The following is a 27,078-nucleotide window of genomic DNA, read 5'->3' as shown; positions in this document are numbered from 1 at the left end:
ACTAGTTTGAGCACTGGGTTGCCGGCTTGAGCCCAAAAGTTACTGGCTTAAGCCCAAGGTCACTGGCTTGAGCAAGCGGTCATTGGCTCGGCTGGAACCTCCAGTCAAGGCACATAGGAGAAAGAGTCAGTGAACAACTAAAGTGAAGCAACTGTGAGTTGATGCTTCTCATCTGTCTCTTCCCTCTCTCTCTTTCTCTCTCTTTCAAATCAATAAAAATGAAATAAATCACCAAAGAGCTTAGAGTCATGTAGTTTTTCCTGTGTTTCTTAGAATTCTGTCATCTTGGATTTTATTCTGCTTTTTATCCCTGTAAGTGAAGATCAGATTGTCTGAGTCCATGAGACTCTTTTCAGAATATAGAAAATTTTGGTGGCAAGTAAGTGCATCTCTAGGGTGAGTTGAGCAAGAGTCTAGTCACCTCTAAAATGGGATGAACTGTGGTAACACAGGAATGGGAACTGCAGGTAGCTAAGTTTGATTCTACCTCAACTTACTAAACTCCAACCTTAACTAAGTTGAAAGTTATTCCTATCTGAAATTAAGAGTTTCTTTTTAGAAAATCAATACTGAAGTGGGCAAAAGTAGGTTTACAGTTGTGAGTACATGAAAGTTTATTCTTTTTTTTTTTTTTTTAATTAAGTGAGAGGCAAAGAGCAGAGACAGATTCCTGCATGTGCCCCGATTGGGATCCACCTGAAAGCCCCCTATGGGGCGATGCTCTGCCTATCTGGGCCACTGCTCTGTTGCTCAGCAATGAACTATTTTAGCACCAGAGGCCAAGGCTATGGAGCTGTCCTCAGTGCCCAGGGCCAACTTTGCTTCAACCATTTGAGCCATGGCTGCGGGAACGGAAGAGAGGGAGAGAGAGAGTGATGGAGGGGTGGAGAAACAGATGTTCACCCCTCCTGTGTGCCCTGACTGGGAATTGAACCCGGGACTTCCACATACCAGGCCAGCACTGTCCACTGAGCCAACCAGCCAGGGCCAAAACAGTTTATTCTTGTATTATTATTTATTAATTATTGTATTATTTTTCATATGAACAACTGTAAACTCTTGGATTTCAGATTAATATTACCTTTAATTGAATGAAAACATTATGCTAGTTTCGCAGTCTACCTTGAATTCTTGTTAGTAACTTTCTTTTCAAATTTTTAAAAATTTTCTTAAATATAAAATTATACTTTATAAAAAAGATTTGCCACATTAAGTAACCACTTGTTTAATGCACATCATAAATAGTAGTCTTTATTCATTGTAATACTTGTATACCTACTTAAGAAAATAGCCTTTGCTGCTTAGCCAAGTTTGAATGCTTAGAAAGAAAACAGCTCCAGATTGGCAGTGTGACCAGCTGTAATGCGGTGAATTTTGCAGGTCCCATTCAGGAACGTCACCTGATAGCACTGCACCACCCCCTCCCCCTCCGAGGCCGCAGCCCTCGCATTCTAGATCATCATCTTTAGATATGAATCGGACCTTTACAGTCACCACAGGTAGGGGTTTAGAGAACCATCATACATTATCATTAGATTTTACAGTTAATTAAGAATACACACATTTTATTTTCTCGGCATGTATTTTTTTATATTTATCTGAAGAAAAAATTCAATTTAAAAAGTATCAGATCGGAGAAAAATTTTTTCTTAATGACTATCTGAAATGTGTTTGAATTTGAGAGTGATAAAGATGGGAACCTGAGAGATACCACAAGGAATTTTAAAAGAACAATGTGATATCAAGATGGTAAGACTAATAAGTCTTAAGTTAGCTGACAAAAGAGATAGGAGCCATAGCTTACTCCAGAATTCTAATTTTTATATAGCTGGTCATTATCTGTATTTTTCTCCAAATGGAAAAGTTAGAACACTGGGTAATGATGTCCTATTTGGACATTTTGAGTTTGGAATGATGAGTAAAGGAGAAATGATCACCAGGCCACTAGATTTGTGAGCTAAGAAAGACCGATGTATTTTTTGAGAATCATAGATAGAAATGGGAGAGTGAAGTATTAATTAAGAAATTGGAAGTCCTCATACTTGTTAGCTCAAGATCAGTCAGAATATGGGAAGAAAACCTAGAATGTAGAGAATTGGAACAAGGAGGAGTGCCCTGTGCAGTCAACAGGAGAAATGAGTTCTGAGAAAAGGCCATGAGATCGGCCATTAGGCCGCATCTGCACAGGTATACAAGATAATATGTGCTTTCCAGTGCTTGCCAAACTGTCGTAGGATCTTTATCATTTGATCATATTCATTCAACCTGTTCTGTTACATAGTTACTAAAAAGAGGACTTGTATGTTCACGCAGGACAGCAACAGGCTGGAGTTGTTGCCCATCCTCCTGCAGTGCCTCCAAGACCACAGCCCGCACAGGTACTCCCCAGCGTATTCCTGCTAACCCTCGGCTAGTGCACGCCTCGTGCTCGTTCGTTATCTGATTCTATTCTACAATTATTTCGAAGCTCTGGAGCTACCTAATTGTCATTCTTACTGAGCACTTAATTCAGGAAAGATAAGTCTTATTTTGAAAGATAATTCCAATAATGCTTTGAGTTATTTTTTAAAAGAAACTTCATAATGAACCAAATGATAGTGCCCTGACAAAGGAGGGTTTAGTGAAAAGAACAATGAATTGGGAGATAGGAGATGTCCATCTGTGTCCTGTATGCTCCAAGGTAGGTGGTTCTGGATTGGAGCTGTGATTGACTGACTACCTTTTACAGGAAAAAATTTGGTTGGTTTTGGGGGTTTTGTTTTTTTTGAGTTGGAGTCTTAAAATGAAGTTAGGTGTTTGCAGTTAAAAAAAGTGGTTTCTTAATCATAAAAGATACTGAAAATTAAATATTCCAGTATTTATTTTATCTAAAGTGCCATCAAAAAGATTCTTATTAGGATTAAACTGTGAAACCCAATGAGTTGGTCTCTTGACTTGAGAACCAGACTAGAAGGCAAGATAGAACTAAAAACAACAATCAGAAGTGCAACAGTAGATGTACATACTTATGAAATGCTTAGCTTCACCTTTAGTAGTTAGTAAAGTCAGGGAATCACAGTGAAAAGGTGTGTAAGTCAAGTGAAGGAAGTAAGACTTAAACAGAGACTGGAAAGATCAAGTGGTATTTCTTTGGGAGAGGGCATTCCAACCAGACGAATGGCATCCATAAAGCCATAGGTGCGAGGTAAGCCTGGCATGTTCTCTGAGGAAAATCGAAGTAGGTCAGTACAGCTGGAGAGATAGCAAAGGAAACTGAAGAGGTCGAGAAGGAGCAGAGCAGACCTATATCATTATAGGAAGGAGAGAACTGTTCTTAAAGGAGAAGGAAATTTTTTAAAGGGTAAGCAAGGAAGAGACTTTTGATTTATTCCTGTGGCATCCTATACTTCCTTTGTCATAAAACTCACACTTCGCTTTAATTCCTTATTAACCTATGTCTCATCTTGCAGTAGATAATCAGCTTTATGAGGGCATGGACCTTACTTGTTTTGTTCACTGTTACATTTATAGTGCTTGGCCAGAAGTAGTTAACTCAATGAATGTATTTTTCAGTTGAAGATTGTAGAAGGATTGCTCTGGAGGACAAATGGAAGGAAAGGACATTGGAGTGTTGGGAGCACTGGTTTTCACATTTTAAAGTAACCTTTTTAGAAAGATAATGAAACATTTTAAAAAACATGGAAAGAGCAAACTATTTGTACAGTACCCCAATTAAGAAGAGACCACATGCAAATAAGAACCAGAAGGACCAGAGCTTCCCCTCTCCTTATGCACTTTCTTTGCAATAAGAATTTTGTGAAAGTATCTTTTTCATCAGGGGTTTGATATCTTAATTTTTTTTTAGTGTCTTAACATTTTACTTCTGGGTTTTTTAGAGCTAAATGTTACTGTAGCTCACTTCCATGAATTTACAGATAATAAAACAGAGCCTCTTTATAATATTTTCAAAGAAAAGGAGACTACTTTGTAACTGATAAATAAAATGTATGTTCCTCTGTTCTGAACCATTGTGTAGGCTCCTGGTCCCGCAGTGCATCGCCCAGTGGATGCTGATGGCCTGATCACTCACACTAGTACCTCACCTCAGCAGATACCAGAACAACCAAACTTCGCAGATTTCAGCCAATTTGAAGTACTTGCTGCATCAAATGTAAATGAAGAACAAGATGACGAAGCTGAGAAACATCCAGAAGTCTTGCCGGTCAGTTGTTAAGGGTTTATCTAGTTTTCTCTGGGGAATCTCTTTCCATATCACCCCCATTGCCTGTCTAACAGCAGGTATTCGAGTGAACAGCGGGGAGCAGAGTATCTGCTGCTGCTTTGAGAGGATTTATATTCCCTAGGTCATTGCTTCTTGGTTTTTTTTAATTGACTTCTGGCACCTGCTAAATGCAATATAATGCTTAATAAGTGTCAGAATCTAGGTGGTGTAGTTATTGTGTGAGAAGACACAAACAGCCATCTGGGTCTGGCCAACACACTGCTCTGGGTTGCATCTTAATGCTAAGTTTCTATTTGTGATTTAGTGAAGATTTCCATGTAGCAACAGGCTGCGGTTACCATAGCTACACTCAGTTTGTATGAGAACAAGTCACGTTAGTTAGACTGAATGGACTACAGGATGTCAAAATGTAGTCTTTGCAGACTGTGTTCCAGGAGACTGTTTAGTTCTAGTGGCAAAAACTTCTCCAGGGGTCCTTGACCTCACTAAATATAAATATGGAATTGGAGAGACCAGAGGAATCAAAACCTTGGAAAAACCTCATAGATAGACAAAACAGTATCATGATTACCTAAGGGAACGGGGAGGGGAGGTAGGAGAGGCGAAGGGGCAGTAAATGGTGATGCAAGGAGACTTGACGTGGGTGCTGAATGCACAGTACAGTGTACAGACGGTCTGTTGTAGAGTTATTCACCTGAAACCTATGATTTTATTAACCAATGTCACCCTCATAAATACAACAAAATAGAAGTAAACCCTTACTTCTGATTGTCTCAATCCATATTGAGCCTCTGACAGATCCCAAAATCCACTTTTATTTGACTAGCATGATTCAGCCAAAGGTTCCCACTTCTTCAGCCCTGTAAGCTTCTGTCTCACAGCAGGGCCCCTGAGGGTGGCCTGCTCCTCCACGCAGGCAGGGGAGAGCTTGAGGGGAGACGCTTGTGCACAGGGTACGGTGCTCGTTCTTCCCCCACCCACACGAACTTCCTAAGCAGTTCTATGGCTGCACCCCCCCTCCCCCATGCCCTGACATCTGTTAACCTCCCCCTCTCAACCCTTCAGTATACAGAGGGGTCATTTTACAGGGTTTCTCAGGTTTCTTCTCATCTTCATCTCAGACTCCTTACTGTAACAATGGCTATTTTTTAAAATATTTCACTCTGATGTGTTACATATATATTTATGCGTAATTGTATAGTACTTATATTAATAATAATAATTCATCTCTAGGTTGAAAAAGCTTCTGATTCTACAAGTTCTCTTCGAGTTGCCAAAACTGATAATAAAATTGAAGAAAAGACAGCTGCTAGTGCTCCTGCCAATGTGGTATGCAAACGCCTTTTATAATACTGATCATTTTGTACATACAAAACTTTATAGGAGATTGTTTATACTTTTAAGATATTAAAGATGGCAGAAATAACATTAGTGATCATCAAACCCATTCCACTGCCTTTAACTGTAGTATATTTAGTCTGTCTCAGAATATGACCTTCCTATTAAAAATTCTAGATGATAATCTATGACCTATATTAATGTTTGTTACAATTTGCAAAATTTATGTGATATTACAGTCTTTTAAATACATAAAGTAGAACTTCCTATTGGTCAAATTTAGCTTTTCTTTTAAGTATAATAGGGAAAAGTTATCTACCCTCTAAAGTCAAATATTACATTGTTTTCTTTTTCAACTTTTCTCCCAACATTTATGAAAATTTTTAAGAATACAGAACAGTTTAAATAATTTTACATTGAATATCGATTAACCCACACCTTTATTGTACCGTTAATATTTCACTATACTTGCTTTATCATGTCTCCCTATTCTTATGTCGGTATCAATCCTTATCTGTTGTTTGCATTTTCAAGTAAATTATAGATAACAATACATTTTCCCCTTGAGAGGAAAGTTTTACTAATTTTTTTTCTGTTTCCATCCAGACATTTCTAATAATTTTTAAGATAGCATTTTTTTCTGAAAATGCTTATGTTCTACTTTCTGGACACTTTATTGTTTACTACATTAGTAGTTCTATGGCGTTTTTAATAGTTTTTGTCAACTCATAACAACAAATTAAAAATAGCCTTTAACCAAAGAGGATGTCAGTTAAGTCTTTTCATTTATTAACAGGTCAAATCAGGTTTGGGTTAATCAAAAAATACCATATTTGATTCTGTTGAAGGTAGATTCACAGTTTCCAACAAAATGTCCACACATTTTCATGAATTATAATTATTGTACACCTTTAATGAAGTACTTTTTAACAATTCCTAGCTTGTCACTTTATAAATGGTTTTTTTTCATTAAGATGATGTATTTTAGTATTTTTGAGTAGGAAATTCTGTGGTACTAATGGGTACATATTTCTGGAGACTCCTTTTGATCTTTATTGAACAAGTATATTTTGAGCATGTTTTGTGATTGTGTTTAATCTGTGAATATTACAGGTGTGAGTCAGATTCAGGTCACAAGGGACCTGATAATACCCTTTAAAAATTGTCTAGTTAATTGCAAGCAACACTCTGTGGCAGATGCAAAACTATCTGACACAATTTGAGCTTGCTATACTAACAAAGTCTAACCTATTCGGGTACTCTCTCCTCCATGAGACAAACCTTTATATAGACTTAGACAATGTTCCAGGAAAAAAAAATTGTCTAGTTAGATACATTCTCAATTGTGATGTTAAGTGGAACATCCTTTCCTGTTGTACGTAACTTAAGTTAGCTGTTGCTCCAAACTTTAAATTGTTTTAAAGAAGGAAAAGTGGCTTAAGGAGAACAAATTATGTTGGCAAAGTTCTGACTAACCATGACTCTTCAGGAAATGCTTATTATTAATGAAGTTATTGTCTTCTAGAGCAAAGGTACCACACCACTTGCTCCACCGCCCAAACCTGTTCGAAGAAGATTAAAATCAGAAGATGAGTTAAGGCCAGAGGCTGATGAACATGCACAAAAGACAGGTGTCTTAGCTGGCGTTCTTGCGTCTCAGCCTTCTATTCCTAGGTAATCAGAGCTATTCGTAAACACATTTAATTATAAGGAACAAAAAGCACAGCAGTTAAAAAATACTCAACAGAAAGAACTTATGGTTGGACTAGTTCTTTAATTGAACAAAGATTCTTAATTGCTGCTATTTGAGTTTTCTTATTTATGAGTAGATTGGATATTTCCACTTTTTCTTTCTATTATTAAATTCAATTCCAGTATTTTGGTACCCTATTGCCAACCCTGCAGCAGATTTTTAAAAATTTAATTGTTTAGAGTAACACTAGTATTTTAACTATAGTTGTACTAGATCAGGAAAATTCAGTCTGTGACCTGTTTTTTTAAGTCCCATGAGCTATGGCTTTTATATTTTTGTAAAGAAGAGGAGAGAGAGAAAAATGAGGAGAGAAAAAAAGACCAAAGAAACAAAAACAGAGAATCTGTAGCAGAAACTATCTGGCCTCCAAAGCCAAGTATTTACTGTCTGGCCGTTCCAGAAAGTCTGTCTGTGACTGCTCTGGGCTAACGTAACCAGGTGATTCTACAGAAGAAGAGTTAAAACAATAACAGCAACAATTAAGCTTCTGGAGCTTAGATACTTTTGGTTGACCACAGAAACTTAACAAGTGAGGTTAAGCTTTACTAATAAGGCAAAAGATGCTCCCTCAACTCTATAGTTTAGAGCTAGATCAGGGTAGGATGGAGAGAATTTAAAGATAAGAAATGAAGGTTATTTATTTATTTATTTATTGCTCTCTTTATCTCTTCAGGTCTGTTGGGAAAGATAAGAAAGCTATTCAGGCTTCAATTAGACGCAATAAGGAAACCAACACAGTTTTGGCCAGATTGAATAGTGAATTGCAGCAACAATTAAAGGTAATGTATTTTCTGAATATTTGGGAAGTTGCATAAACTCAGAGCATCTCAAGAGTTGAACTTGAACTTAAGAGAAGATCCAGTAATTCTTGTACTAGTATAGCACCTGCCATGTAGCAAGAGAAATGTGTATCTAAAATATTTTATATGCCTTGAGTTGTTTAATATCGAAAGGGACCTTTTATACTCATTTCTGATATGATTGCTTCATAAGGCTTCACTATTCTTCTAATGTTCCTTAACTTTTCATACTGAAAGACAGGAGAAGAAATACAGTGACCTCAGGTACCTCTAAGATTACATGCATGGCTCTCTATTTAATTCTGAGATGATTTATTGTCAATTTACTCTTCTATCAAATGTAATTCAGATTCTATTAAAGGGACTTAAACAGGTCTAAAAAAGAAGAGGGAGGGAGGCAATGTAGAGATCACCTTGAATGTGGAAAAGAAAAGACAAGCCTTAAATAAAAGTGGTGCTTAGGCACAATGTGTACTTCTGTCATCGATACTTGAGAGGAGTGGGTTTGTTTTTCTTACTTAATCTAGGCATGATTTCTTTTAATCCCTATGAATAAAAATTAACCACGAAAATCATTTGTGCTTAACAATATTAAGCATTCATGTCTTAAGCCAGTGGTTCTCAAACCTTAATGTGTAAACAGTTAATCTGAGGTCATTTTAAATGCAAATTCTGATTCATATTAAGAATGAGTGGACCCTGAGAATTCTGCATCTCTAATAAGCTTTCAGGTATTGGAGATGCTTCTGGACCATTGAGCCCACTTTGAGCAGCAAGGTTGTAAACCACAAAGATGAATAGAGCCCTGGCCGGTTGGCTCAGCGGTAGAGCGTCGGCCTGGCGTGCGGGGGACCCGGGTTCAATTCCCGGCCAGAGCACATAGGAGAAGCGCCCATTTGCTTCTCCACCCCCACCCCCTCCTTCCTCTCTGTCTCTCTCTTCCCCTCCTGCAGCGAGGCTCCATTGGAGCAAAGATGGCCCGGGCGCTGGGGATGGCTCCTTGGCCTCTGCCCCAGGCACTAGAGTGGCTCTGGTCGTGGTAGAGCGACACCCCGGAGGGGCAGAGCATCACCCCCTGGTGGGCAGAGCATCCCCCCTGGTGGGCGTGCCGGGTAGATCCCCGTCGGGCGCATGTGGGAATCTGACTGTCTCTCCCCGTTTCCAGCTTCAGAAAAATACAAAAAAAAAAAAAAAAAAAGATGAATAGAAAGGAACCCACGGAAATGTAAAGTGAAGTCAGTGCATTCCCATAGCATTTTGTTCATATCTCCATCCAGCATTTATCACCCTGTCCTGAAGTTTCTGTCTGTGGCACACTTGTCTGCCCTGCTAACTGAACTCATTGAGGGTAAATCACAATCATTTCTGTTTAAGTTAACTGTATAATTTATGTCCAAACCAAGATACTTTTGAGAATATAGAGGGGGATGTTTTAATACTGAGGCCAGAACGTCAGAGGTAAACTGAGTTGTCCTACATAAACTTGTAACCATCTTGTCTCTGTTTCTTAAACCTAGCTCATTAGGTCTTGAGGGTTCCCACACACAATCCCAACAGTGTGTGGGGTGCCGCCACACCAACTAGCTCTTCTGACAGTGTCTACTGGAGAAGACACTAGATTCCACAGGTTAAGAGCTTCTGACCAACCAGCTATGGACAGAGGTTCCAATGACCCTCTTCCAACTGAGAATGTTGGACAAGTCCAGGTTGTTAATCAGTACTTGTGACTGACTGTAAATTACAGATTTGCACAGTCCCCTCCTTGGGTTTGATTAATTTGCTAGAAATGTTCATAGAACTCAGAACAGGTCCCTTAAGTGCTTTATGAAAGGAGCAGGGACAGCAGGTGTGTGGGAAGGGGGACCAGAGCTTCCACGCCCTCTGCAGACGACACGCTCCCACATCGCATGCACTCCCAGATTCGGGAGGTCTCCAGGGACTGTCCTTTGGGATACTGCCCTTTGGGGCTTTTAGGGCAGCTTCATTACTTAGGCCTGATTGATTAGATTATTAGCCATTGGCTGATGGTTTAGCCTTCATCCTGCAGGTGGGACTGAAAGTTCCAACCTTCTAATTGTTTGGTTGGGTCTCCTGGCAACCAGCTCACATCTTTAGGTGCTTTCTGAAAGTTATTAACAAAACTAAAAATACCTTCTTCCCTGTCCCCTAATGCTTGGGAAATCCTAGGGTTTTTGGGAGTCCTCAGCCAAGAACTATGGATAAAGACCAAATATATATGAAAAATATGGTTTGGTCATCTGAATGACTAAGGCAGCGGTTCTCAACCTGTGGGTCGCGACCCCAGCGGGGTCGCCTAAAGCCATCGGAAAATACATAATGCATATCAGGTATTTACATTCCGAATCATAACTGTAGCAAAATTACAATTATGAAGTAGCCACCAAAATTATTTTTTGGTTTGAGGTCACCGCAACATGAGGAACTGTATTGCGGGGTCACAGCATTAGAAAGGTTGAGAACCACTGGACTAAGGTATATTTCTTACAAATCACAGTTATCAATTTAGGCATTTGATAAATGTCTGTTGAATGAATAATATTCTTGTAGTATTCTTTGATCAAAGCAGATATTTGTAATTCTGTGATTATAGATTTTGTGTGTTGTAAAGGATAAATATAAATCTAAGGATAAGCTTGTTGGTACTATACTGAAGATGAAGATTTTTTTAGTGGGTATTTTTCTGAAGAACTAAAAAAAAACATAGAAACAGGTATAGAGGAGCCATTTTAAGAATCACTTTTCTCATCTCTGAGAACAGAAAATAGGAAGTATGGTACCAAAGAGGGAGTTTTGGTTAAAATATAATGCTGTCAGTGTGACAGAGGAGAATAAAAGCAAAGTAGATAAATTAGAATTTGCCAGCTATCTGAAAAGACTGCTCAGAATTAATGATTAGAAATTCTGACTGCAAAATACATTTCTTTTGTGAAAATAAAACTAAAAATGAGGTTCAGGAGCTACTGTGACCAGATATAATCACTAGGGGAAAGAATGTACAAATATCAATCGACTTACGACCTATGCAACTTATGACCATTCGACTTTACGACCACAATCGCTAGCCACGACTGCTCCACGTCTGGCAGCGCAAGCGTTGCCCAGCTGGGCGTATGACAGTGCAGACCAGCTTCCGGCAGCACTACCATCTCCGCGTGCACCATTTCAACTGTTACCCCCGACTCAGTACAGCAATTTGTGTTTTGTGTCTTGGATATTTTTCATCAAACCCCTCCCAAGATGTTTACCAAGAGGAAATTGTCTTTGCAAATATTAAACCAGTTGTACTGGTGGTAATGCAGTGTTTTACTTAAACCTGACGAATGTAAAAAGAAGAAACAAAATGGTGTAGAGATGATACAAATGGCATAAAATGAACAAAGAAAATTATGATATATAACAATAATGAAAGAAAATTATGATGAAATATGACTTAAAGATTTTTATAACATCATTTCACAGTACTATACATATAGCCTACTCAACTTAGGACCAAATCATGTTACGACCGGTCTGTCGGAACCAATCGTGGTCCTAAGTCAAGACTAGCTGTATGTTAACTAACTCATCTACAGTTACTGCAGGGGGTATGCTTCCTGCAGGATTCGTGTATAATAGCCATCATTTGTCAATATTGGCTTTTCTAATAAACAAAAAACATTTTGTTGCCCTGATTTATGTAATAAGAAAAATATTTTAACAGCATATTTTAGTATTACATAAAGAAACATTTCTAAAGCGAAGTATCTTTTTTAAAAATGAACAACTATCCCTTAATCTTCTTAAAAAACTTAAATTGTTTTCTTGTTGCAGAGCTATTTTTAGATGTGCCTTCGTTTTCATATATCTTGAAACATAACTTGGCTTTGCATCTTTTTCAGGATGTTCTTGAGGAGAGAATTTCCCTGGAAGTTCAACTGGAACAACTCCGACCATTCTCTCACCTATAAGCCAACTGCCGTTAACTGTGAACATACCCATTTTTAAGCAGTTTTGGGTTCGAGCCATTTCGGAGAATGAAACATTCAGCTCACTGCTTAATTCAACATTAAATTTTATGATTCTGTTTTGCCCTATATGTTCACCATTGTATTTAAGTATCTTTTATTTTTTAATTTCAACAATAAAAAGGTCAAGATGACTTTTCCTGGAGGGTATTTGTGTTTGTTGGCACTGCCCACCTTGTTCTTCCAGAGCATCGATAATACAGAGCGTTGGTCCGTTAGACCTACGTGCCCCAAACTTCACACTGATTTGATTTAGAGGGGCTCTCTTTACATCTCAGGCATATTTGCAAAAGGAGACAAGGAAACTCAATTTGTCAGGTTAAATATTTCACATAAAGCATCTATATTTATTTTGTAAAAATCTTTAAAATGAGTTTCCTATTTCATATTTTTTATTTGAAAGAATGGTACTGGATAAGGCAGTCTTTAACCGTAAGCTCTGTGGTAATCAGCATTCTTCTGAAGTCATGTGGTTTTCCATACAGCTTGGTGGTTAAGAGTCTATATTTTCTTCAGGAAAATTTGATCAGTTTCACAAGTGATTTAATTATTTGTGTGTGAGATTTTAATTCAGCAGCAAACTCATGAAATAGCTATGAAGACAGACCTTTCTTAATTATAACCTAATGTGAATAGAACGTGTTGAGACCACAAACAACCTACCTACCTTCCACTTGCAAACATCACCACTGTTTGCATGATTTATGCACTTAACTCAATTAAAAGTCTCTACAGAAATTATTTTCATGTAAGGATGTTTTAAAATTTCTGAGTAAATAGAAGTTCCTTAGGGTTTCTCGTTTACTTTCCACTATCTTTTCACTCATTCTATATAATAGGTCGGGAACCGATGGCTGCATCTGGCTCGCAGACAAATCTTTAATAAAAAAAAAATAACGTTAAAAATATAAAACATTCTCATGTATTACAATCCATTCATTTCCTACCGTTCATGTGCGTGGTTGCGGGTGGCTGGAGCCAATCACAGCTGTCCTCCAGGATAACACCTAATTTTTATTGGATAATGCGTAACGTACACGGGTTGTTGTATGGCTCTCACAGAATTACATTTTAAAATATGTGGCGTTCATGGCTCTCTCAGCCAAAAAGGTTCCCGACCCCTGTTCTATAGCCATGTACACAATAGGTTTTTCCTGTTAACAAGGAGTTTATGAAATGTGCCCTATTCAGAATGATAAACTGTCTTAGGGTTTGTTAGCCTATATGATATGTATGTGTGTGTGTGTGTGTGTATATATATATACATTTATATACACACACATTTTGATCAAATCTGTAAACTTGCATTCATTGCTGATTAATAGCGGATGTTCTCTTTAATGGTTTATTCTGTCTGTGGGATCATAGATGTTAAGCTGCATGGAATATCATAACAACCAAAAGTGTGATTTTATACTAATAAAACAAGTTTTGTATAATTTTTAACAATTTAAATTTTCAAGATCTAGTTCACAATCCTACAGTGTAGTAATAGATTTTATTATCTTAAAGGAGAATATGAAGAAAAAGGAAACTGACAAATAGCTTCCTAGATTAATATAAATTTTATGTTCCATTAACAAATAAAAATATTATTACTCCATACATTAGCTAAAGTTTCCAAGTAGCTAACAGGTCATGCTTCAGTTTGTTAAATAATTAAATGAAGACTTTAAAGAATGGCCTGTAAATTAATTACCCAACACCTAGTTTGCTCTTTTTCTTTTCTGAAACATTTGTCATTTCTCTCTCCCTTTCTTCCTACCCTTTCTTCCTTCTCCCCTTCCTTCCTCCCTCTCTCCCACTCTTCTTCCTTTCTTTGTGCACCAACTGGGATCCACTGGGTGGGCAACCCCTTCTGGGTGTGATGTTCAAGCACTGAGCTATTTTTAATGCCTGAGGCTGACATGCTTGAACTGAGGTCATCCTCAGTGCCTGGGGCCATGTTAGACCAATTGAGCCACTGGCTACAGGAGGGAAAGAGGGCAAGAAGAGGGAGCAGAGATGGGGAGTAGAAACTGATGGATGGTCGCTTCTCCTGTGTGCCCCGGCTGGAAATGGAACCTGGGACATCCATATTCCAGGCTGATGCTCTACCCACTGAGCAACTGGCCAGGGCCATTTATTTTTATTCAACAAAATTTTATTACAGGTAAGTTTTGGTAGGCTTCCATTTATTTATGCTTTTTTTAAAAAGGTTTTTCTTTGAATAGCCTTTTTAACAATGTCAAATTTTTAAAGCTCATTTGGAAGGTTTAAGGATTTTATTTTGCAATCAAAGAATACTTAAAATTACAGAAAACTTTTTAGTACTTTAGTGGTGTATTTTTAATGCTATCTGGGAGAGTACACATATTATGGATATATATGACAAGTTTTTGAAGTAAATTGTCATTTATATTTCCTATACATATTTTTAAATCAATTTAACGAAAATGTTAAAGATGGTTGGTCATCAACAAAGTAAAATATTCCTCTAGACCAGGGGTCTCAAACTCAACTCAGCATGTGGGCCACAGAGCAAGATCACAGCCATTCAGCGGGCCGCACTAGGTCTACAAAAGGCAACTGTTACGCAACACTTTTCTCACTGCAGTTGAAAACAAAAAAAAATCAGTACAAAATTGTTCGGCGGGCCGCGAGTTTGAGACCCCTGCTCTAGACCATTTAAGAAATCCTTTTCACTCTTATTTTTTATTAGAGCATAAAACAAATTTTTGTTTTGTATTTTTCTAAAGTTAGAAGCGGGGAGGCAGTCAGACACCCGCATGCGACCAACTGGGATCCCCACCCGGGGGCAGTGCTCTGCTCATCTGGGCCATTGCTCCGTTGTGGCCAGAGCCATTCTAATGCCTGAGGCGGAGGCCATGGAGCGCCATCGTCAGCACCTAGGCCAACTTTGCTCTGATGGAGCCTTGGCTGCAGGAAGGGAAGAGAGAGGAAGAAGAGGGGGAAGGGTGGAGAAGCAAATGGGCACTTCTGTGTGACCTGACCAGGAATTGAACCCGGGATTTCCACACTCCAGGCCGACGCTCTACCACTAAGCCAAACGGCCAGGGCTATGACAAAACTTTAAATACACAACATGCTTGTTCTGTCTTAGGTGTTGTCAATCAGGTAACATACTGTCCATGAAAAATAACTTTCAACAGAGGTGGTTCAAAATCTTGGGACTCCCCTTGTTTTTATTGTGCATTTCACGTAACAGCATAATGAAGTTAGGAAGAAACTTATGGGTCACCCTAACTCATCCTCTGATGGATCTCAGCGTGAAACAGAAAATACATGTTGTGTACCCTTGCCAAGGAGAGCGGGCAGCCCTGATTCTTTTTTCAAGTCCAGTCTCATTTCTGCATAGCACTTTTGATTGCATTTTGGAGTACTGACAACCATAGGAACTTGTCATCCTCAGCTTCTGTAGCACAAACCCATTCACGTTCTGGACCTTGAAGAATAAATGCATTCTTGATATCTGTAAAAATATGAGGTACACTAATTAACCTTTGAAAGTAATCCAAAGAAGAAATTGTTTTAAAATTCAAGAATTGACCAAGTCTTTAATAAGCTTTGAATACTAAAAAGGAATTCAAATACAAATCCAGTTTAGGATATAACTTAAAATTACTGAGTAATTCAAATATGTGATAATTAAAATAATATTCTCTGTATTATAATTGGCAAGCATATATAGAGACTGAGTGATAGATGATTTAGTGTTCTTTAATTCTTTGCCTTGGCTACTTCAGAAGGAACTGGGACCAATAAGGGTCTTTACTAACAGATACAGCCAGAGATGCTGAGAGCTAGACCTAGACAACTTTGGTATGAGGGCCAGTGACAGAATTAAGCCACCTATTTAGCTGAATGCCCACTACCTATTAGGTTACAGGATGGTATTTTAACATAGGGCGGTGATGTTCAACCAGTGTCGCAGCACACCAGTGTGCCACAAGAATTTTTTAAACATAGACTCCCTAACTATTTAGTCAGGGGCACTGACCTCTTTTCCTTTGGATCGTCAAATTTAAGAAAATGACAAATAGCCAACACAATAGCCATCCAGTGTGAATGAATCGGAATTACACCTATTTTTTGTTGTTAGATCGGCAAAAAATACATATTTTGATGTGCTGTAGAATTTAGTAATTTATGTATGCCATGAGATGAAAAAGGTTAAAAATCACTGACATCATAGCTGACTAAAGGGAGTCATACACTTTTAAACATGCAGTGATTATAGGCAAGTAACCCATTTTATCTGAGTTTGTCTTTGAGGTGCAAATATTTGTCCCCACACTTGGTTTTCATTTTTTCTCAGGCTCTGGTTTAAAATGGGGCTGAAACCAATGAGAAGCAGTCTTTTTTTTAGAAGCAGTATTTTCTCTGAGATCTTGGTTCCAGTTTTAACCTTTCCTTTACATGCAATGAAAAATACTGTAATGAGAGTGCTCCATTCAGGTTGTCTGGCCTAACAAATATAGGAAATAGATATATGGGTCATTCTAAACGTGGGAAATTGACTGTAGGATAACTAAAAATGGACACAGTAGGTTTAGGTTGAAGTCAGTAATTTTTTTTATAACATTTCTATTGAAGTTATGAATAAAATGTTTGTTACAATACTTTTTTTACATTCTTTGCAAATCTGTTGATATCTCTCCTTTACTCTCAAATAAGAATTTAGGAAAAGATACGGTCTAATCTGTAATAATCACTTAGTTCTAGAAGAATGGAAACAATCTAAAATACGTATACTGCTCACAAAAATTAGGGGATATTTTCAAAATGAATATGAAGCAATAAGATAACCCCTAATTTTGTAAGCAGTATAGTAATACCCATAGGCAGTATGGAGTTCTAGTACAATGGAAACATCATAGGTAAAAGTCTAAAACTGTAACATCCACAAGCCGTACTACAGAGTAGTGGTTAAGGGCTCCGGCCCTCCTGTCCAACTGCTTAAGAATCCCTCACGCTGATGTAGGGCCATGCCTCCCTTTGTGAATTTTGAAACTTCCTAATGTCCAGGGTGCGTATCTGACGATGCCAGCATACCTTTCTCTTGCTCTTTCAGGTAACTGAAAATTTACATTAATGAAGTCCTAAAAATACCTGGTGAATTATTTACCAACTGCAAATTATAATTCCAGCCCCTTTCCTACTTTTCTGTTTGAATAGTTAATGAGCTTTACAGAATGTAGCTTTCGAAAGTAATTAAACTCTTGGAAGGGAAAATACATACATTTGGAATCTGGAATATCTTCTACCAGTAACCTGTGAAGGGCCACTGATGCGATGAACTGGTAGGTGGATTTTGAAGTCCTTTCAAACGGAGTATGAGATGTGCCCCGGCTGGAAACAAGCAGGGCGTCATTGAAGAGGAAGAGACTGAGGTCCCGGAAATGTTCGTAGAACCTGTGTTAAAATGGAGAAGGGGCGGTTCAGAAGGGTTAACATACGGTGTGAGCGGACACAGCTCTCCCTCCTTTATGACGTAAGTCCTACCAAAGCTGTGTCTCTAAGCTTGTTGGAAATTTTTTTATTTTTAATTTTTATTTTTTACAGAGACAGAGAGAGTCAGAAAGAGGGATAGATAGGGACAGACAGGCAGGAACGGAGAGAGATGAGAAGCATCAATCATCAGTTTTTCATTGCGACACCTTAGTTGTTCATTGATTGCTTTCTCATATGTGCCTTGACTGCGGGCCTTCAGCAGAACGAGTAACCCCTTGTACAAGCCAGTGACCTTGGATCCAAGCTGGTGAGCTTTGCTCAAACCAGATGAGCCCGCGTTCAAGCTGGCGACCTTGGGGTCTTGAACCTGGGTCCTCCGCATCCCATTCCAATGCTCTATCCACTGCGCCACCACCTGGTCAGGCAGCTTGTTGGAAAATTTGATATTTTGTATTTGATATATTTAGGCAAATCTGGGGGAAATAAATTTTGTTTGCTTTCTTCGGTAAAGGTAACAGGTTGGGTGAAGAACCATTGTGGCACAAAGTGACAAGTAGAGCATTTAACTACTGGTAGGAACAATGAATTTCTAGTTTTAATTGGGGGGAGGGAAATTGATACGTAACCTCGGCAGTATGAAAGGTTAGAATTAAGTAGCTCCTGACTTCCACTGAGGTTGCTAGGACCTTGGTCAAATGTACCAGCAGGCAAAATGGGTCCACAGCTCCATCTGTGCCCTGCTGTTCTTGGCGTCGGAGCCAAGGCAGGCAGGTTTCGCTGCACACTACTAGTATGAGTTATCTGTGTGAATACTCAACAGAGCACCAACTGGCATGCCAGCGAGGAGCTAGCCACCAGCAGCGGCGAAGTAAAGCAAGTCCAGGGTTTTGATGGAGGATTACCAAAAATGTATTTTCTCTTAAAAGCATCAACCAGTCCACAGTTGCTTTAAGGAAGGGAGTCAGTTTACTAGCTGTTCAGAGGAAGCTTATCTTCACCTTTTAAAAAAAATTTTAAATTGTCAATTTAGATCTGCATATAGTTTCAGTAAATGCTAAAGTAACATCACATCCCTCCACTAGGACTAGGTCACCCAAGATACCAAACTAGTATAGATCTTCCCAATTTCTTTCTATCTGCTCAGGTAGTCACATGTACACAGATATATATACATATATCTACTTTTAGGTAGTTTGCCATTATTTTACAAAAGTGGTAACAGTCATAATTTTTTCTTCTTTTCTCTGTAATGGAAATCAAATAAACTGGTATGGCTTTAATTCATTTTTTTTAATAGCTAAATGATATTCATGGTAGAGATGGACCATTATTTATTCAACTCATCTTTTGATGGACATTTGCTTTGTTTGTAGGTTTGAGTCTTTCCTCCTTTCTCCTTTTATTTGTTCTTTATTGTCACTATGTGCAATGTTGGAATAAACTAATCCTTACATATAAACAAATTATTTACATGTGCTATTTTCATAGGATTACTAATGGTAGGGTTGATCAGTGAAAGGATTTGTGTATTTTTATCAAAACCTTCCAGATTATTCTCCATAAAAGCTGCTACATTTCATATTTAGAGTCTACTTTATATGATAATGTCTCTGACTTGTACGTAGTACAAACTTTAATATATATCTGAATTAGAGATTTTGTTAAAGTGCAAATTCTGATTTAATAAAGGGAGAGTAGTCCAAGATTGTTTATTTCTACTAACTCCCTGGCATGCTGATATGCAGACCACACTGAGTAGTGAGATACTTACTAGTTACAACCATGCCTACAAGCTGGACAAAGGACTGGATCAGGGATTCCGACATTTTTAAGGGGTACTGCATCTCAGGTTCAGCTATATGGAGAGTGTTAGGAAGTACAAGTCGTGTTAGGTGTTTGGATAGACAGAAATGGTCATTCAGTCACTAGAGGCAACTCTTCTTCATGTATTTCCTTCTCATCTCTGGTTATGATTCAGGCTAAAAGGAGTGGGATGCTGCACATATACTGATACCTTGCGAGGGATGATGTCCTACATCAAGTTGATAGTTATTGTGACATTAATCAATCAAAGAGAACTAGGGATGAAGGAGAAAGGAGGCAAGAAAAGCAGAAGGTACATAATATATATGATGAGTGACACGAGGTGAAAGGCCACTTTAAATAGGTGAAAAAAGCTACCCACATTCTTGGTCCTTTTTGACAATACTTTATCACTGAGAAGAACAATTATTTCCTCTATCAAACCAATTTAGAAAATGTTTAAAGCTCCAATAAAACTTTGCTGTTTTATGTGAATTACCCAAGAAGTTACCTACAACAATGTTTTGAAGAAGTGGTTTTGAAAGGGGTGTTTGCTTTAGTAAATAGTTGTTTTATTTTTCCTTTGGAAGGGACAACATTGAGAGTAGATGTAAAGGAACGAGAATTTCAGTTTTGTGACCCACTTGGACAAGGTCAGTGGTTGGCCCAGGGCGGGAGGAGAAGGCACATTAATTGAGTTCGAAGTTGAGGCCACTTGTAATCTGAGAACATGAGCAGGTAAAGATAAACACACCAAGAAGTTTTTATTTAAATCTGATCATTAGAGTGCTATTTAAAATACATATACATCTGAGCTTTCTCTAGGAAAAAAAAGCTTTTCAAAAGCTATTTACTAAACTGAGGCCCCCAAGATCTCCAACAATTTTCATCCAAGGACAAAAAAAAAAAATCAGAACCTTTAAAAAATTTTAAATTTCTGCACATACGCAAAAACAAATAATTTCACCTTTCACATTGTCAAAATGGAGCCACAGAAGTGGACACTATGGGTTCTACTAGGGTTTCAGAAAACTGCTTCTGTTCACATCCAGAAGAACCAGCTCCGCAGGTAGTGTTTTCCCTGAACTGGGATAAGATTCCTTTGCTTATTCACAAATAGGTTCAATGACTCAGCAATACAGAACAGGTCAAGTATACTTTAAGTTCTTAATACCACTTTAGAAATATTTTGTTGTTTATTACATTAGCCAGCCTACTTTAAAAGTACCCAACTTTTATAAATACATAAAACTTTAAAAGACATTTCAGAATATAAGCTCTGGCATGAAGTGACAACAGTAGATAGACCATTGGTTCTGTAAGCTAACTTGAACTATAGCCTCCCTCCACTGTCATTCACACTCTGACCAGTGGATCATAGTGGCTTTTTGGGTCCTCAAGAAAATAGTCCATTCAGAGCCACAGTTAAGTATCCCTGAGAAGTCCAGGTTTTTCCCTTACCCTGATGCATAGTAGCCATGGTAAATGACTGTAGGTCTGATAAAGCCAAAAGGAAAGGAAGCTGCATTTTTGGCGTTGTAGTGGGTTTTTCCTCAAGAAAACTCTGGCCTCTACTTGGCGATTCAAGGCACTAGTCACCAGCCATAGAGGACTCTACTTCTGTAACTTTGGGGAGACCCTATAGATAGGGGCAAAATCACATTAAAAATCAGCAAACTTAGTAAAGCGTCAGCCCAGCGTGTGGAAGCCCTGAGTTCAATACCCAGCCAGGGCACACAGGAGAAGTGCCTATCTGCTTCTCTACCCTTCCTCCTCTCCTTTCTCTCTCTCTCTCTCTCTCTCTCTCTCTCTTCCCCTCCTTTAGCCAAGGCTCCATTGGAGCAAAGTTGGCCCGGGCGCTAAGGACAGCTCCATGGCTCCACATCAGGTGCTAGAATGAATCCGGTTGCAGCAGAGCAATGGCCCTAATGGGCCAAGCATCACCCCCTGGTGGGCATGTCAGGTGGATCCCAATTGGGTGCATGCGGGAATCTGTCTATCTGCCTACCCCTGCTTCTCACTTTGGGGGAAAAAAAAGTCAGCAAACTTAAAGTCACATAAATGAAAATGGATGTTTCTGAAAAAAACAATAAAGGTTTCAAGGTGCGTAATGTATTCTAAAAGCTTAATATATCCAAAATTCTGTGGGCTGTGTCCATAGACAAATACCTCTGAATTTCCCATCTATAAAATGACTCTGACTTTATCTGTACCCAGAGCAAATTATTTCATTTATAGTGCAAATATTATTTGCTCTTTCTCTCACAGATCATATTGATTAGTAATTTATCTGTTTAGCAATTTCAGCTATATTGGTGAATTTATTATGAGGAAGGCTGGCTCAGCTTTCCACATGCCGGTCTGATCAGTGGGTAGAGCCCTGAGGCCTGGTTTAGAATTCTAGACCAGCACTGGTTGGTTGTGTGATCTCAGACAACTTGCTTAAGTACAGATTCCCCACCCATAAACCTGGTTCCAGACCTACCTTCCTCATGGAATGACTATTAAAAAATGATATCAAATAAGAGAAGTGAAAATATATGGTAAACTGTGAAGCCTTATGCTCATGGGAGTTGGTGTTGTATGTATAAATATAAGCCAGGTTTCTTCCAAGTAGAAATTCCTGATGGAAATCATGGGAATGTCATTTCCTGAGTTTTATGTGATTTTCTAAAATGACAGAAAACAAGATTGCAGGGTATATATTTTGTGATATCTTTTGGAATATAAACCTGTTTTGCATTTAATTCAAACATTACTGTAAAATTATATTTATATTTATTGCTTGGCAAATCACTGCTATAGTGTCTATTTATAAGTGTACCTCATAATTAGAGTGCAAAATATTATAATATTTCCTTACTATTCTCAGATGTGCTCTTAAACACTGGAGACAGACATTTAAACTCTAATATTTGAGACTTCTAGTTTCTGGTGTACATGCAAAGAACTTGGAAATCATCATTTCCATCCTCACAACAACAAAAAAAGCTGAAAATTTCAGAATCAACAACTCTCATTAGATTATCAGGGAGCTGAGGCCATAAGGTAAACCACTACTCTAAAAGCTGGAGAGCCGGGCTTACTGGAAGCAGAAACTGCCCACTAGAGCAGGCATTGGGTAAGAATATTTGAAGAGTAATTGACTAATTGCTAGAGATTCTGATCTTGTTAAGAGATGAACAACTCCTGAAGGCCTAGCTTCAGGGAGATCCTCTTCCCACCTGCATCAGTTTTACCTCCAGGAGTCCCACCAGATTCCTACTGTGAAGATCTAAGAAAAATCTTCTCATCTCCCAGTAAGGTGGAGAAAAGCTACCAATTTGAAACATGCCCAGAGAGTGTTATTCTCCTTAAGGAAGGCCTGCCCTGAAGGGAAACTTTCACCAGAACCTAGACAACATGGGGGAAGAAATACTCAACTCCAGGTCTTCTAGCTTCCCTGTCGTGTCTTAGAGGAGATGAAAAAGCTGCGAAGCTCCTGAGAAGGTCATAGCTCAGGGGCACAGGGACACTAAAACACAAACCAAATCATAGGAGTATAGAACTCTTACCCTCCCCCTCAGATTTTATCACCACATCAATAGGATTCTTTATAATAACAGGGGTTACCACTAAAAAGAACAGGAAGGCTCAGACTCCATTTAAAGGATCTCTAGAAAACCCAGTGACAACAGGAAAGATAAAAAACAAGGACACCTGGAAAAATTGAAGCTTCTAACACCACAGCTATAATAAATGGAAACACAGGCAGACATATAGCCAAGTAAACATAAAATCTTACACTAAGAGCCTATTTACTTCAGTTTCTTTTATCTGACACATTATGTCTGGCTTGCAACAAAAAAATTACAAGGCATGTGTTGGGCAAATAAGTTTGTAAAGTTTGTGTTATTTGATTTTACTCTCATATATGCCTTGACCTTGGGGCTACAGCAGACTGAGCAACACACACACACACACACCCCTGCTCGAGCCAGCGACCTTGGGCCCATGCTGGTGAGCTTTGCTCAAACCAGATGAATCCGCACTCAAGCTGGCGACCTCAGGGTTTTGAACCTGGGTCCTCTGCATCCCAATCCGACACTCTATCCACTGCGTCACTGCCTGGTCAGGCTGCTTTGCTCATTTTTATTGTTAAAAATGGCCGCTGCCCACATGATGATGCTGCCAGGTGATATGACTAATTACCTTTCTGCTTAGGAAGGGGCTTGGTTATGCTAATGTTTGCCGGAGGAGGGGTTTTGTGCCAAAAAGTTTTAAGAAGAAGGAGACCATGTTGTTGCAGGGAGGAGAAGGAGCCAAGATGGCGAGGTGCTGAAGGAGAAGCCAGTTTGTGCAGAGAAGGAGATGGGAACCAGAGAAACTGAGCTGGTAGGGCCTTTGATTCCAGGAAAACCGGGAGAAAGTCAGTGTGGCTTTGAGAGCTCTGAATGGAAAGGGAAGTGTTTCCCTGCTGTGTGCATTTACTCACCCGCCTGTGTGAGGCTGGAATAAAGGCATGGCCCACCTGTTTTCGGCTCTGCAGTTTCACTGCCATCTATCCAAATCTAATGGGAACCTGCACCTGAATGGCGGCTGTGACGGCCGCGACCACTGGCCATACGGCATGTTAGGAGCCAAAAAAAAAAGTGATGACAAGGCAACCTCAAAGCCAGGCTCTCACCTGGTACAGTTTGGAATTTAAGATTATAATAAGTAAGTTAAGCATCTACTGGGGAAAGTAGATAATGTGCAAAAATATATGGGTAATAAAAATAGAAATAATAATGCTGTGAAATTAAAAGGAAATTCTAGAAATCAGAAACTCTTACCAGATGAATAATACTTCTGATATGCTTATCAGCAGAGCCAAGGAAGAATCAGTGAGCCTGCAGATACACAATAGAAACTTACTAAACTAAAAAGGAAACAGAACATCTAGGAAATGTGGGACAATTACAAAAGATGTAATGTATGTCTAATAGAAGCATCAAATAGAGAAGAAAGAGAAACAGAAGGAATATTTGAAGTTATAATGCCTGAGAATTTTTCAAAATCTTGACAGACACCAAATGACAGGTCCAGGAAGACAAGAGAATACCAGACAGGATAAATACCTTAAAATCTACATGTTGCCATATCACATTCAAACTCCAAAGCATCAAAGACAAAATCTTGAAAGAACCCAGAGAATACAAAAAACAAAAATGAAAAATGCCCTACTTATAGAGGAACAAGAATAAGAATTACACTGGACTCTTCTTTAGAAACCACGCAAGTAAGAAGACAGTGGAGTAAAGTGTTGAAAGAAAAAGTCTACCAACCTAGAATTCTGTAGCCAGTGAAATGATCATACAAGACTTTCTCATACAAACAGAAATCGAGGGAATTCATTGCCAGTTGACCTGCTTAGAAAGAAATGTTAAAGGAAGTTCTTCAGAGATATGGAAAATTATATAGGTCAGAAACTTGGATTTATATGAAAGGAGGAAGAGTGTTTAAAGTAAAATATATTCTATGAAGGTAAAATAAATTCTGATAATCAGGAACACAACCACACTCATTTATGTATTACTTTGTTTATAAAGATTGTACTTGTTATGTATTGTATTGATTATATAGCTGCTTTTATGCTTCAGTGACAAAGTTAAGTAGTTGCTACAGAGATTATTTGGCTAGCAAGACCCAGAATGTTTACTATCTGACCCTTTCCAAAAACAGTGCCCATCTTTGTTCTACAGGGAAAAAGTAGGCTCTAGTTCAGGGGTCCCCAAACTACGGCCCGCGGGCTGCATGCGGCCCCCTGAGGCCATTTATCCAGCCCCCACCGCACCTCTGGAAGGGGCACCTCTTTCATTGGTGGTCAGTGAGAGGAGCATAGTTCCCATTGAAATACTGGTCAGTTTGTTGATTTAAATTTACTTGTTCTTTATTTTAAATATTGTATTTGTTCCCGTTTTGTTTTTTTACTTTAAAATAAGATATGTGCAGTGTGCATAGGGATTTGTTCATAGTTTTTTTAATAGTCCGGCCCTCCAATGGTCTGAGGGACAGTGAACTGGCCCCCTGTGTAAAAAGTTTGGGGACCCCTGCTCTAGTTTATAGAAGTTGACACCTTCCTAGCTTTTGTTCTTGCATTACTGTGAGCAATATGCAAAGTAGATATGGTGAGACTTCAATACAATGGTGGCCTTATGGTGAAACCTTTTGAATACTGACCACAATAACTATCTAAGGATAATGAACTGGTGTTCTCTTTCTTATAGTTGAGCAGATCATTCATGTGATATTCCACAACACTTGAATCACCTCTCAGTAGGAAAGTGACTTTCAGAATTTCTGTTTCTGTGTAGTTTGTAGTCCTGGCAGAGACCATTCATTGTCTCTGATTTTGCCTGGAATTCAAATAAGGCTATAAAGCATCTTACCTTATCTCAGAGGGTATGTGTGTAACTTTTCAGTTCAAAACACAGGTTATCATAAATTTATACTATGTCAGACATTGTACTGGATGCAGGGTTAAGATGATAGTCACAGTTGTAAGTATTTAGATGTTTACCTTAAAGGAAAACTTATTTCCTCATCACAGCAGTGAAGTTGGGCTACATCTTGGACTCTAATCAGGTATCTGTTTACTTCTAATAGAGTCTATGAAATCAAAAACAAAATTAGAAACATACATAAATATTTAGCAAATAAGAAGCCCCCCTACTGCAGAACCATTTTTTTATCCCACCATATGTAAGTGTTGAGTAGAACTCAGTTCAAATATGAAGAAGTGAATGTTCTTATAGTTCACAAAATAGGTTTTCTTTAGAAAGACAAAATTGATAATAAAAACTATATTTTAGGGTGTTGTCTAATGTCTTAAACTACTGAAATTGTTTTATTTACAAATGTTTTCTTAGCATCAAAAATAAAGTGAGAATGGGGTGAACAAGAAGCAATCTATCAAGGAAAGGAAGGAAACAAATTGTTACAAATTAAGCAGTCAGACCCTTGCACTGATGTAGCCATGGAGGTGATCACTTGGTATGAACAGTGATCCAGAGATTAAGTTCTATGGACTCCATGAGTTCCAAGATTGTGGACTTTCTGTAATCAAATCAACTCCACTTTCCCTACCAAAATATGCAGATCTAAACTGTAATGAAACAACTCCATCTGGCTTCCCCAATTTGACCAAATAAAAATAACTTTCCAATCACTTGATACTTTAACTCAGGGGTTGGGAATCTTTTTGGCTGAGAGAGCTATGAACGCCACATATTTTAAAATGTAATTCCGTGAGAGCCATACAACGACCCGTGTACGTTACGCATTATCCAATAAAAATTTGGTGTTGTCCCAAAGGGGACAGCTGTGATTGGCTCCAGCCACCCGCAACCATGAACATGAGCGGTAGGAAATGAATGGATTGTAATACATGAGAATGTTTTATATTTTTAACGTTATTTTTTTTTTATTAAAGATTTGTCTGCGAGCCAGATGCAGCCATCAAAAGAGCCACATCTGGCTCATGAACCATAGGTTCCCGACCCCTGCTTTAACTCAATATAATTTATACATTGGGCTCCTGTTATATGCCAAACACTAGAAGACAAGTAAATCATAGCTCACACCTGATAGAATTCCCAGCCTTGTGAATAAAATACTGCAATAAAATGTGACAGATGTTCAGGTTGCTGCAGGAGACCTGGG

At 38.5% G+C, this 27,078-nt stretch overlaps 2 protein-coding genes and 1 non-coding gene across 10 annotated transcripts in view; 2 read left to right on the top strand and 1 right to left on the bottom strand.

Moving 5' to 3' along the window:
- Positions 1-12,272, top strand: part of REPS1 (RALBP1 associated Eps domain containing 1) — a 101,318-nt gene extending 89,046 nt beyond the window's left edge. For all 5 annotated transcript variants that reach the window (XM_066247867.1, XM_066247866.1, XM_066247869.1 and 2 more), the window contains 7 exons: positions 1,381-1,499; positions 2,314-2,378; positions 4,016-4,201; positions 5,456-5,551; positions 7,086-7,234; positions 7,987-8,092; positions 12,013-12,272. In XM_066247867.1, the coding sequence (XP_066103964.1) occupies positions 1,381-1,499; positions 2,314-2,378; positions 4,016-4,201; positions 5,456-5,551; positions 7,086-7,234; positions 7,987-8,092; positions 12,013-12,081 (790 nt within the window). In that variant the 3' untranslated portion in view covers positions 12,082-12,272. The remainder of the gene's footprint in view (positions 1-1,380; positions 1,500-2,313; positions 2,379-4,015; positions 4,202-5,455; positions 5,552-7,085; positions 7,235-7,986; positions 8,093-12,012) is intronic.
- On the top strand, positions 6,739-6,862 carry LOC136316526 (small nucleolar RNA SNORA28). Its single transcript, XR_010727756.1, has one exon. It is a non-coding gene; the product is annotated as a small nucleolar RNA SNORA28 (small nucleolar RNA).
- A 2,901-nt stretch (positions 12,273-15,173) lies between the features above and the next one.
- ECT2L (epithelial cell transforming 2 like) overlaps positions 15,174-27,078 on the bottom strand; it is a 79,622-nt gene continuing 67,717 nt past the window's right edge. For all 4 annotated transcript variants that reach the window (XM_066248029.1, XM_066248030.1, XM_066248031.1 and 1 more), the window contains 3 exons: positions 25,937-26,025; positions 17,381-17,553; positions 15,174-15,610 (listed from right to left, as the gene is read on the bottom strand). In XM_066248029.1, the coding sequence (XP_066104126.1) occupies positions 15,483-15,610; positions 17,381-17,553; positions 25,937-26,025 (390 nt within the window). In that variant the 3' untranslated portion in view covers positions 15,174-15,482. The remainder of the gene's footprint in view (positions 15,611-17,380; positions 17,554-25,936; positions 26,026-27,078) is intronic.

The sequence above is a fragment of the Saccopteryx bilineata genome, chromosome 12 (assembly GCF_036850765.1).
Source record: "Saccopteryx bilineata isolate mSacBil1 chromosome 12, mSacBil1_pri_phased_curated, whole genome shotgun sequence".
Taxonomy (NCBI): domain Eukaryota; kingdom Metazoa; phylum Chordata; class Mammalia; order Chiroptera; family Emballonuridae; genus Saccopteryx; species Saccopteryx bilineata.
This window is presented reverse-complemented; position numbering and strand designations above follow the sequence as displayed.